Genomic DNA, 13,372 nt, shown 5'->3' on the forward strand with positions numbered 1-13,372 from the left:
TTGTTTTCACCACACCTGTAATTTGCCTCATTAAATGGTGAGAACACTGCAGTGGTAGATGGTTTGATGCCCTTTCTTCTCTCTGCAACATCTGATCTACAATGCCAACTGCTACTCCAAATTGTTCTGCCACCTCTTCCACACCTAGAATTCTGGTTTGATGACAGTAGAAATTGTATGTAGTTATTTAAATACTTTTTCCTCTCAGTTTTTCTGTCTACATTCTCTGCCTAGGTCATTGTCTTAAAAAATTAAACACTACCCAAATCCAAATTAGTAAGTAAGTATCATTACTAATAGAATGGTGTGAAGTCCTAAATATATAACCAAATTTAAATGTGAGTGAGAGCAGCTAGTCATAAATGTCACACAACACAATCTTTCTTACCATTCACCCTGATGTACAGGATGTGCTGTTTTATTTTATCACCATAATTCCAATTTCTCACTGTTCTTGACATCTTTGGTTTTTAAACCAACATCATGCATGTTGGGACTTGAGATTGTTAGCTGACAGCTTTGTTCCTTCTTCATATGGTCGTATGCCTCATGGATCAAATTGGAGAGCTGCTGTTGTGACTGAATTGTCTTACCTTCTCATTAAATCACCAAATCGACAAAGCTGGGCTTCTCTCATGTCACCCACAATTGGAGAGAGCCCAAGTCTTTGTTAAACAGCCTCATTTTTTGTAAGGCCATATTGAATCAGTGCGTTCATTGAAGCAGTTTCTTCTCCATTGTATGAAGAATTCGTTGATGCTCTTTCATCATTCTGCTCCATAAATGGCGGTTGAATTAACTAGGCTCTTGTAAATTGTCTTTTGATGTTGGGGCATTGTTTTTTCACAGAAGAATCTTGTGACTTGTCTCCATTTTAGTAGAGCTGTCTTTACCCTTGCCCAGGCATCAGACATGGCATCCCAGTTTGAAGTGCCAATAGAGCCAATGTAGTTGAAATGTGTGGTCTTCTGCAGGTCTTGATCACTGTTCTGACAGTGGTATTGCTATGGGGGCCACAGTCCAGATATTGAGTCTGTGGTGTATTGAATTGCAGCCCATTCTCAATGTGTTTCACCGGCCAAATTTGTAACTGATTTTGGAGTTCGGAGCATATTTCTTGGGCCAGGATCACATCATCCGCTTAAAGAATAGCCAGGTGTTGTGCCAGTATGCCAGACTTGCTGCACTCAGGAAGAGGATCAATGATAGCGGTAATAGGACAGTGCCTTGATGGACACTGGCAGTGAAATAAATGTTGCCAAAATTCCACTTGAGATTCAGGTCATACTACGGTACTGTGATACAGAAGCTGTACTAACTCATCATAGAGATCTGGGTTTTAATAAGAACAAAGAGCTCACCAGATGAGATTGTGTGGGATGTTGCTGAATGTCAGTCATAGTCATCTGTTTCTCTTTATGCTTTTCCATCATCTGGTGTGTGGCATGGATTGCATTGACGGTGTTACTATCTTGAATAAATCCACTCTGGTTGAGTGTTACTGTGTCAGTGTTACTGAGCCTGCTGAGTCAAAGAGGAGTCAAACGGAGTGGTAAATTGAGCAGTTACTCACACCTCCTATCTCTTCTGGACAGGAGCCGTCTTGCTAGTTGTTTGTATAAGAGGATTTTTGTTCTTTGTGATGATATGTTTCAAAAACGTGGCAAGGAATTGTGATCCCGATGTTCCAAGCATTTTCCAAATTTCCATTGGTACATCACCTGGGCAAGTTGCTTCACCATTTTCATTTTCTCATTGGCATTCATTACTTGCTGACCAGCAATTAAGGGCACTGGCCCAAAATTGGAATCAGAACTTGCAATTGGTGTATGTGCATTCTCTTTGTTGCTAATATATCAGGAAAATAGTTGGATCATTGTGGTCTTGTAACAGTTTGTTTCCGATTCCCTTGACATGCATGACACATCCACTGTCCTGGGTTGAATGGTTTTGGGACTTTGCAAAGCAGTAAATGTGGTTTTCTCCCAATTGCATGTCAAGCTAATCATACAGATCCTGCTAGTGTTTGGAACAACCAGTGTTCTTTTCAGTGCTAATTTCAGGACTCATTATTGCTGAAGGTAAGCACTGAGATATGTTTCACAAGGTCTTAAAGGCTATTCTTTTTATTTTGTTCATTGATCACCTGCTGCACTTCATCATCCCAGCACCATGTCCGTTTATCAACATACTTTTGCCCCAGTATTGTCATTCTTTTCTACTGATTAATCAGGCTTAACCAGGAAGTTGGTTAAGGAATCATCAATTTGTTCCATTAAGCATTTATTCTTCAACATCGGATCCTCTCAGGTCCCAGTTCTATGTGTTTTTCATCTTGTGGCATTTGTTCAAATTTTGGAGAAAAGAAAATGGTGTTAGGTAACACAGTCACATGGAATTACATTGTATCTGTCCTCAAACTGAGATCTTGATGCTGAACCATCCACTAATCGATAAGAGTAACACGACCTCCACTGGTATAGGTAACTAAGAGTGTTAGTCTTCTCCTTCCGTAATCCGAGCTTGTGCCCTGTCTCTAACAACCTCATTCTTGAGGGGATGTTAAACACTAATCTCCTCCCCTCCTCTTCCATTACATCACTCATATTCTTTCTGCATGGATCCAGCATGTCCATTTAATTCACATCAGGGGAATCAGTTGTAGATGACATAAGTCTTTTACAGAATTCACCTAGTCTGATGTGTAGCAAGAAATGGTGTAGGTAATTATTGATGCTGAACAATTTTGACAGATGTGAACTTATTTGACACTCTCTGGACAGTTGCAGTGTTTTGGTAGTATGAGCCATTCCTTGTTGCACTAGACCATGGTACGTGACTTTGTAGCCACTCCAGCATCTTTCTGTTTTGAATCTTTCTACTCCATATGCAGACAATGTCAATGCGTCTGAGTGTTTATATTCTCACATCATTTGGCCTTAAGTGGTGCACCTCACTTTGGGGAAATAGTTGACGTAGCATGATCAGATTTTCAGAGAGGTATACATTAGTCATAACTGCAACAAAGAGTACCTCAAATGGCTGGTTGTGCAGTCCGCTGCTAAGGGAATTTAATACAAACTGCCAGGAGTAGAAGGGGACTCCCCAAACAATGAGAAAACAGCTGCACTTTGCAGTCACTCCCTGCCCCCAAAACATGGAGTACAAATGCTATAGCAGTTTGTACTCCTTAATCCCCAAAAGCAGGGCTGCCCCTTCCACCATCTACACTTTGCAAAAATCCACTTTTTCTGCTGCAGATGTCTTAGAGATCTTTGCTTATAATCTGTGGCATGAGTTCCATGTTATACCTTGCACAACTGACTCCTTTTCCTGAATTCAACTGCCTTTTCACTCTGGTTTAATATAGTATCAGCTGTGGCAGTGTTGTCTGATCTAAATCACTTTTGAACCAGGACACTAGTTCAGTCATGTCATTACGTGGATTCTAGGATTTCAAAAATTGACTCCAGGCTGGGTTCATAGGTTTTTTCCATACCTGAATCTCCTGGACCCATAGAATCACAAGGCTTTTGAACACAAGCAACTGTACTTTTTACTCTGAAAAAATATGAAACCACTTGGTACCACACATCATTACCCAACAGCTCCATGAGCATGGCTTTTGAGACTACTTGAAATGTAATTTATGATAATTTCTCACTAATCAGTATTTCATCTGCAGTATTTCAGGCATTTTCATGGACTCAAGAGAGCATCATCCCACAGGGAAATGTACAGAGGGTGAGTTTTTATTAGCTTTTTTGATTTACAGTATAATTTCCATACTGCATGCACTAATTCACTGTCCGTTTCCCTCCTCGTTTAAAATGCATTTTCAGTTTGTATTTTCTCTAGCTTCATAACTGTATTTTATTAATGAAAGGCTTTAAAGTGTTAACACATGGTAAAGGATTTAGTCTCTTGATACAGAAATCTATTTATACATGAATAGTCATTTTAACTTCATTCCTAATGTTTCTGAATTACTACAAAAGTCACCCTCTTTCATTTTCAAAATTCTGTGGAATTTTTGAATCTCACATTACACGAGTGTGGGACGAGCCTCCACATCTAACAGGTTTAACAATGACAGTCATACTTCCCACGAACCATACGCGACTGGAACAGGAAAGGGAGGTAATGACAGTGGCACGTTAAGTGCCCTCCACCACACACCGTTGGGTGGCTCGTGGAGTATAAATATAGATGTAGATGTAGAATTATTTTGCAGTTATTTAGAGGGAGGTTGTGTGGTGTAGAGTTGTTCTGTGTTGTACAGTTTTATGACTTCTGTGTGGGTAGTTCCTTCCTGCCCTCCCATGTGTAGTGAGGAGGAATGACTGTAGGCATGCTTCAGTATGCACCTTAATCTTTATTACCTTATTCCCATCATTCATGTGCAAGACATACCTACACATACATCTATACTTTGCAAACCAGTGTGAAGTGCATGGTAGAGGGTACATCCCATTGTACCTGTTATTTGGGTTTCTTACCATTCCATTCATGTATGGAGCAAGGGAAGAATGATTGATAGAATGCCTCTGTGTGTGCAATAATTAGTCTAATGTTATTTTCACAATCCATTTGTGAGCGATATACAGGGTGTTACAAAAAGCTATGGCCAAACTTTCAGGAAACATTCCTCACACACAAATAAAGAAAAGATGTTATGTGGACATGTGTCCAGAAATGCTTAATTTCCATGTTACTAGTTTCGTCAGTATGTACTGTACTTCCTCGATTCACCGCCATGATTTCATATGGGACACTCTGCCTGTGCTGCTAGAACATGTGCCTTTACAAGTACGACACAACATTTGGTTCATGCACGATGGAGCTCCTGCACATTTCAGTCGAAGTGTTCGTATGCTTCTCAACAACAGATTCGGTGACCGATGGATTGGTAGAGGTGGACCAATTCCGTGGCCTCCACGCTCTCTTGATCTCAAACCTCTTGACTTTCATTTATGGGGGCATTTGAAAGCTCTTGTCTATGCAACCCCAGTACCAAATGTAGAGACTCTTCATGCTCGTATTGTGGACGGCTGTGATGCAATACACCATTCTCCAGGGCTGCATCAGCACATCAGGGATTCCATGTGACAAAGGGTGGATGCATGTATCCTCGCTAATGGAGGACATTTTGAACATTTCCTGTAACAAAGTGTTTAAAGTCATGCTGGTACGTTCTGCTGCTGTGTGTTTCCATTCCATGATTAATGTGATTTGAAGAGAAGTAATAAAATGAGCTCTAACATGGAAAGTAAGTGTTTCCAGACACATGTCCACATAACACATTTTCTTTCTTTGTGTGTGAGGAATGTTTCCTGAAAGTTTGGCCGTACCTTTTTGTAACACATTGTATAGGGGGTTGCAGTATATTCCTATAGTCATCATTCAAAGCTAGTTCTTGAAACTTTTTAATAGGCTTTCTCAGGATAGTTTATGTCTGTCTTCAGGAGTCTTCCAGTTCAGTTTCTTCAGTATCTCTTTGACAGTTCCCATGGATCAAACAAACCTGGTACCATTTGTGCTGCCCTTCCCTGTATACATTCAATATCCCCTGTTAGTCCTATTTGGTAAGGGTTCCACCTACTTGAGCAAAATTCTACAACTATTCACACAAGTGATGTGTAAGCAATCTCCTTTGTAGATTGATTCCACTTTCTCCGTCTTCTACCAATAAACTGAAGTCTGCCATCTCCTTTACATATAACCGAGCTTATGTGATCATTCCATCTCAAATCCCTGCAAAATGTTACAAATACCTGGGTGTATGAGTTGACGGATTCCAGCAGTGGCTCAATGATATTGCAGTCATAGGATACTATGTTTTTTTGTTTTGTGAAGTGCACAGTTTTACATTTCCAGACATTTAAGGCTAGTTCCCAATCTTTGCATCACTTTGAAATCTTATCAAGACCTGACTGAATATTTATGAAGCTTCTTTTGCACAGTACTTCCGGGACCCACCTGAAGTTACTTCTACATCAGCACTTGATTCCCCATATGACTGTACTTTTGACCATAAGTGTAGGTCTGGTACTGAGTCAAATGCTTTCTCAGAAATCAAGAAATACTGTATCTACCTGACTGCCTTGATCCAAAGCTTTCAGTACCAGTACATCGTGTGAGTAAACTGTGAGTTGAGTTTCCTGTGTTTGATGTTTTTGGAATGCATGCTGGCTGACATTGAGGAGGTCATTCTGTTCAAGATACCTCAGTATGTTTGAGCTCAGAATACATTCTAAGATTCTACAACAAATCAATGTCAAAGATATTGGATCACTTCTACTACCCTTCTTCTAGATAGGTGCAACACTGTGCATTTTTCCAAGAACTGTACATGGATTTTTGTTTGAGGGATATACAATAGATTATAATTAGGAGAAGGGCTAACTCAGCCACAAGTTCAGTATATAATCTGATAGGAATTCCATCATGCCCTGGAAGTTCATTCAGTAATAAAAATTTCAGATGTTTCTCAACACCACTGATGCTAATACTTACTTCATTCATCTTTTCAGTGGTACAAGAATTAATTAGGGGCAGTTCTCTTGGGTTTTCCTTTGTAAAGAAGCATTTGAAAACAGAGTTAAACATTTCAGCTTTTGCTGTGCTACCCTTAGTTTCAGCCCTTGTCTCATTTGCTAGGGACTGGACACTAACTTCGGTGCTATTAACAGCCTCTACAAATGGTCAGAATTTCTTTGGGTTTTGCAAAATATCATTGACAGTATTCTGCTACAGTAGTCACTGAAGGCATCACACATCACTCTCTTGACAACCAAATGTGTTTCATTCAGCATCTCTCTATCTATAGCCCTAAGCTTGGTTTTACACATATTATGCAGCAGTTTCTGTTTGTTTAGAAGTTTCTTTACAGTGACTGTATACCATGGAGAGTTCCTCCCATTATACACTGTTCTGCTGGGTATGTATGAATCCAGTCCATGGTCAACTATTCTTTTATACCCGAGCAAGAGTTCCTCTACTTGCTCCTGCCCTGTACCAAAAGTTTTAAGTTCCTCATTGAGATATGACACTACTGATTTTTTATCTAGTTTGCTGATCATATAAATCTTTCTGATTGTACTAGTATCCTTTGTACTTTGGTAAACATTGTCGCCACAACTGCATCATGGTCACTGATACCAGTTTCAGTGTGGACATCCTCAAAGAGGTCAGGTGTGTTTGTTGCCATTAGGTCCACTATATTTCCATGATGAGTGGGGTTTTGAATTATCTGTTCTTGGTGGTTTTCAGAGGAGGCATTTAGTAATGATTTACATTATGTCTCAGCACGTGTGCCACTAACAAAGCTGTAATTTTCCCAATTAATTGTTGTATGGTCAATGTTTCCACCAATGATTACAATATGACTGGGGAACTTATATACAAGTGAACCAAGGTTTTATCTGAAGTTTTTGGTTAAATCAGCAGATAAGTCTCGTGGGCAATAGAATGATCCCACCTCTGATATTGAGTCTTGCTCAAACAATCTCTCACACAGCTTCAATTTCTCTCTCGATGGATCTGAGTTTCTTGTCTGTTGTTACAAATATGCCACTGCCATTTCCCATTTACCTGTCCTTTTGGTATAAGGCTAAATTTTCCCCAAAAATCCCACTGCTATCAATTTCAGGTACCTATTATTATGTGAGCTTCACTGTTTTTTAGGAGTGCTTCAAACTCTGGCATTTGTTTGGAATGATTCAGCAATTAACCATTACAATTTTAATACTCTTACCTGTGGGAGGCATATCTTTTGACCTTGGAGCCCAGATGGCAGGCATCATTTGTTCCAACACACCCCATGCACATTGAGTGCACCTGGTGTCCTTTCCTGTCCCTTGCTGACATTACCATAAGGGATACCATCATTTGTCATACGTTTGAACTGCTGGTGATTAATAGACTCCTACGCTTTTGTGTTTTGTCTCCTCTTGATACCAGATAAAACAGGTTCCACCAAAACAGGAGAAGTGAGTCCCAATGGCTCAGTTTCAGTTTCAGTGAAAGACAGCACCTCAGATTTGTTGCTTAGGGGAATCGTTACAACACCCTTAGTCCTCTCTGGTCCCTGTCCACCTTGTACAGTGCTGTTATATCTACCATTGACACACTACTTTCAGTCAAGTGGATGAGTAATAACAGATACTGTGTTTTGTGTAGAGGAAACAGGATCCACAGGAGAGGATAGCACTTGAGCTACCTCTGGTCCTGGTATCATAGGTACATGACTCCTAGGAGCTCTTCCAACACAGTGATACACAGCAGCTGCCAGGCATTTGACAGTAACCAGTGTGATTTCCAGCTGCTTACAAATGACAAATTACTCATCCCATGTTCAAGAACAGCATTCACAATGAGGCTGCATTTTAGATCGCACAGTGTATTACAGAACAGTGAACAAATAACTTTAAATTAAGCTTGCTGATTACCTTTTAATCTGTTAAGCTAAAAAGTTGCTAATTCCCTACAAGAATTGAAGCAAATCCACAAAACAAGCTTTCTATTAAGGGAATACAAAAACCTGTGGTAAAAGATACTAGTTTCCTAAAATATTTTGAGGTTGATTATAATTGTTAATAAACTCTAAAACAGAATTAATTTACAATAAATGTAGATAATATATAGGGCCACTCCCCTTTAAGGGAAAACTAAATATAACACAATATGTTAGTTAGAATATCTGCTACAGTAGCTAAATCACAAACGCCATATGACTGAGCCTGTAAAACTATGCTGCTAGTGGAGCCAAAACAATACGGCACAGTCCATTTCCACTTTATCAGTGGACTGCTTCTAGAGGGGCACTAAGGTACTGAAACATGGATTTCGATGTGTTTGAGGACTGAAGATACTTACCTCCAAGAAAAAAAAGTACATTTATGTTTTTAGATAATAATTAAAATTTTGTGACTATCCCTCACAATTTAGGCTTTCTGTTGTTTTCCTAAACCATTTGATAAAATTGTTGGAAGATCAAGAGCACCAACTGAACTTACATATTTTATGTATTACAGTGAACAATAACCAACTCTGATTCAAAGAAAGTGATGTGTGAATCTATGTTTTCTGTTATTGCACCAAGAAACCTATTTACCAACCATTTTATGAAAAGGATAGTTGCTACTCACCATGTAATGGAGATGTTTGAGTCACAGATAGGCACAACAAAAAGACTGTCACAAAATAAGCTTTCAGCCAACAATACCTTTGTCAAATATAGACCACACATGCACCAATGACTGCAGTGGCTGACATCTCTGCTATATGATGAATAGCAAAAATCCTTTTCATAATATTGTTACATTCCATCCTGGATTTTCCATTGGTTGTTGATTTACCAACTAATAGTATTTTAAATCTTTGCTAAATATGTTGAAAGGATCCTGCAACCTAAATTTATTTTTTTTAAGCTGTAATATGTTTTCTTGAGAGAATATGAAGTACTGTGCTACATAACCACAAGAACAAGAAATATTATACATAATTTGTGTAAGCTGATCAACTGAAAATTATCACTTTCTATAATTATACACAATTTCTGGCTGAAACAAATTTTAAATATTTGTTCAGGGTTCAGATCTTACAGTTGATATCACTATGATGGTTTGAATTTGTGAGAAATGAAAACATATTTCAATCTGTGAACATGTTAATTAGTTGAGAACTATGAGAACTAATTGTAACAATAATATGATCACATATTAAAAATAAACATTTTATTTCTGTGTTTTGTACATTTAAACTAGGAAATGTCTTTTTGGACAAAGTCTCATCTTTGGTGTTTCACATACACATAAGCATGTCTTATTTCAACGTTTCACTCAGTTTTCAGAACTTTTAACAGAAATGGTGAATTACGGGCAAATAGGAAGTTCAGCCTATTGTCTATTTAGAGAGCTGTTAACTGCTAAAACTGCTGTAACAGCTTCCATTACAAATGCAAGCAAGCAATTGTTGATAAGCATTATCTATGCCAGTTTACAAAAATATGTTATAGCTATTTAGCATATCATATTAATATAATCTCAGATGTCCATTCAAGAACAACCGTTTGTAGAGCTTAAGTGATTTCTACAAACAACTATGTTTGTAATTACTAATAATGTATACAAAAGTCCTTGGGACAGCTCTTCATTACATAAGAGATATAAATTCTATTTTTCCCTCTGATAGTAACAGCAGCCAAAATCTGCCTCAGAACCACACATTAATTGGGTTTGCTCTTATGTTCCAAAACAGCACATTATTGCTAGGCTGTATACATGCATGGTTGATTTGTCACTTGTCTCATTATGACTCATGAAAAAATAATTATAAGAGTGAGAGTGCTTTACAGTGTATGTAATGTATGATACTTCAGGCAACACTGAATCTCATTTGCAAACTACCCCACATTTACAAAGTTTCAAATAATTTCATTTTTTATATGAATAATATATGATACTGCACTTTTCCTAAGAAATAAATAATGATAATCTCACTTGTTTGTATTTGAGTAAGATGAATAATGGACTAGCACAAAAAAGTGCCCAACTGGATGAATATCAGCATCTTACAAGAGCAGTTCTCACACTAACAATATTATACCATTAGTGTAAAAACATAATACAGGAAGTAACACAAAATCTGCTTCCTGTTGTGAAAATTATATTCTGAATTATGAAGTCCAGTACTAAGAATAAAAAGTCAGAACTGAAGTGTGGTTTCCTCTCACTAGTAGGAATGGTGGCATGTCCTTCGTAAGTACTTCAAGCCATGCCATATAGAGAGGTGCAGACACCACACCCACTCTTGGCATTGGCAGAGACCTGAAATATAAGAACAAATTGATTGTAAATATGTCCAACTTGTTATTCATGTAAAAGATATGTTTTCATGGAATAAATATGGTCTCTCATTCATATAGCTGAAAATAAATTAACATCACAGCAACTTCCTGTCAGATTAAAACTGATGGCATATATTTTGACCCAGACCTCATTACTAACTGCAATGCAATTGCACTTTTTGATGCTGTTCTGTCATAATAATTACTTGAATAGTTCTGGGGTATGTGGTTGGATGCTGTCATAGCTATGTAATATTTCAGTGAACAGAATCAAATACTACAGCTGGAAACATTTCAAGTTTTCATATCCTTCTTTACTCATCATTCTCACTGAGTAAAAGTTGTATGCACTTGAACAGTAACTGGAACGTATTTAACGTAATTACACCACAGATCATATCCAAGAAATTAAAACTTTTAATTTCCATTTTCTGTTGCTCAACTTACATTATAATTTCAAGTTCTTTCTTAATATTTCTTAATATCAAGGAAACAGAAATTCCAGGACAGAAATACTACACAAAAATGAAGCTAGGCAACAAATGGTTCAAATGGCTCTGAACACTATGGGACTTAACTGCTGTGGTCATAAGTCCCCTAGAACTTAGAACTACTTAAATCTAACTAACCTAAGGACATCACACACATCCATGCCCGAGGCAGGATTCGAACCTGCGACCGTAGCGGTCGTGCGGTTCCAGACTGTAGCGCCTTTAACCGCTGAGCTAGGCAACACCTCACATGTAGATGACTAATGCATGACTCATCGATACACATAATCAGAATGTACTAAAACAAACAAACCAACACACACACACACACACACACACACACACACAAAGAGAGAGAGAGAGAGAGAGAGAGAGAGAGAGAGAGAGAGAGAATGTGTCTGCATAAGGGGATGGGGGGGGGGGGGGGGCTGCAGGTGGGCACATATGCATGTGCACTGAAACTGCAAGAGAGATCAGAAACAGTACCATGAATCAGCTGGCAGTGTGTGTTAACATGCCATACTTTTTCTTAATTTTAATGTTTATTCAAACTGGTATTCAGCTTGAGTTTTTTTTTTTTTATGCTTTGCTGAAGCTGTCTTAAATTCTGTGGCTGTTCTCAGATAACACACTGTCAACTGGGGTTGAACAGAAGTGCTGGAGTTTATACAAAATGGCAGTTTAATCAAGCAATAGCTAAATTCTGATTCAAAATTCTCTGAATTTGTTATTGTTTCACATATCTTAATTTGCTATGAGTACATTCTCTACTATGTATATGAATAGTACTTAGTACTCATACTGCACTGAATACGTATGCAGTAATCTGTATGGTTAAAAACTAATCACACTATACAATAAATTAAATGACTGTATATCTGAAGGATATGGGGAAAGGGTACATTATTGGAAATTTATTTAAAGCCATAAGAATCTAACTGCTCATTACAATATCATTAGTAATTACTACCTTCATAGATCTAAAAGGAAGACAGGTATCAATCTTGCTATGTAACAAACTTGCCATGATCTGTAAGATTTAGCTACGTTTAATAATCATTACAATAACAATGATGATGATGATGATGATGATGATGATGATGATGATAATGATAATAATAATAATAATAATAATAATACACTTACATGACAACAAGTGATGCATCATGGGAATGTTTTAAGAGCATTTCACGTAGTCTAAGTTGACGGTAAGTTTTTTCTTCTTGTGCTGCCAAGTCTTCTTCAGTCATGCCACTGTGAGATGCTGCAACAATGAGCAATATCTTAAGATATAAAACTTGTAGCAGTGTTGTGTCTTGAAGTCTGAGAAACACTTGAAAATTTAAGTTTGTTATGAAGCTATAGTTAGGCAATTTCTTAACATCAAAGTTTACGAAAAATGTGTTGTACAAAACAAAAGTAGTATGAGGTCATCATTTTAAGGAGGGTACATAGTAGGAAACAAAGATTAGGCACTAAGAGATTGCCCTTATTGAGAAGAAATGAACATGGAACTACCATATTTACTCGAATCTAAGCCGCACTTTTTTTCCGGTTTTTGTAATCCAAAAAACCGCCTGCGGCTTAGAATCGAGTGCAAAGTCAGCGGAAGTTCTGAAATATGTTGGTAGGTGCCGCCACTACTAACTTCTGCCGTCGAATATATGTAGCGCTACACAGGCATGCTTTACAGGCACAAAGATAAATACTGGCGCCAAAACCTCTGCGTCAGTAAATAAATTTAAAAAAAAGGTGGAAGACGAGCTTTTTTCTCCGCCCCGAATTTCGACCACTGCATTTTCATACATTATCCAACGAAGTAAATACAAATTCCGTATTGTTCATCTTCGAATGTAGCAGCTTTTCAATGTACTACGAAAATCCGACTGGCAAGACCTTTTGCGATGTTTGTCAGTATGGCCAATTCTACGTTCTGATTTTTTTTTCTATCTGTGAGAAGAGATGGTTGCTAATGGGAACTTTTGTGAATTCTGAATCACATGCAGCATTCTCTTCACCATAAGAATAATAT

At 37.9% G+C, this 13,372-nt stretch overlaps 1 protein-coding gene across 1 annotated transcript in view; it reads right to left on the reverse strand.

The window, feature by feature from the left end:
- Positions 1 to 9,762: 9,762 nt before the first annotated feature.
- Positions 9,763 to 13,372, reverse strand: part of LOC126094612 (bumetanide-sensitive sodium-(potassium)-chloride cotransporter) — a 355,958-nt gene continuing 352,348 nt past the window's right edge. Inside the window, exons 19-20 of the mRNA XM_049909090.1 lie at positions 12,487 to 12,604; positions 9,763 to 10,829 (exon numbers count right to left, since the gene is read on the reverse strand). Of these exons, the coding sequence (XP_049765047.1) occupies positions 10,694 to 10,829; positions 12,487 to 12,604 (254 nt within the window). The 3' untranslated portion in view covers positions 9,763 to 10,693. The remainder of the gene's footprint in view (positions 10,830 to 12,486; positions 12,605 to 13,372) is intronic.

Source organism: Schistocerca cancellata, chromosome 8, assembly GCF_023864275.1.
Source record: "Schistocerca cancellata isolate TAMUIC-IGC-003103 chromosome 8, iqSchCanc2.1, whole genome shotgun sequence".
Lineage (NCBI taxonomy): Eukaryota > Metazoa > Arthropoda > Insecta > Orthoptera > Acrididae > Schistocerca > Schistocerca cancellata.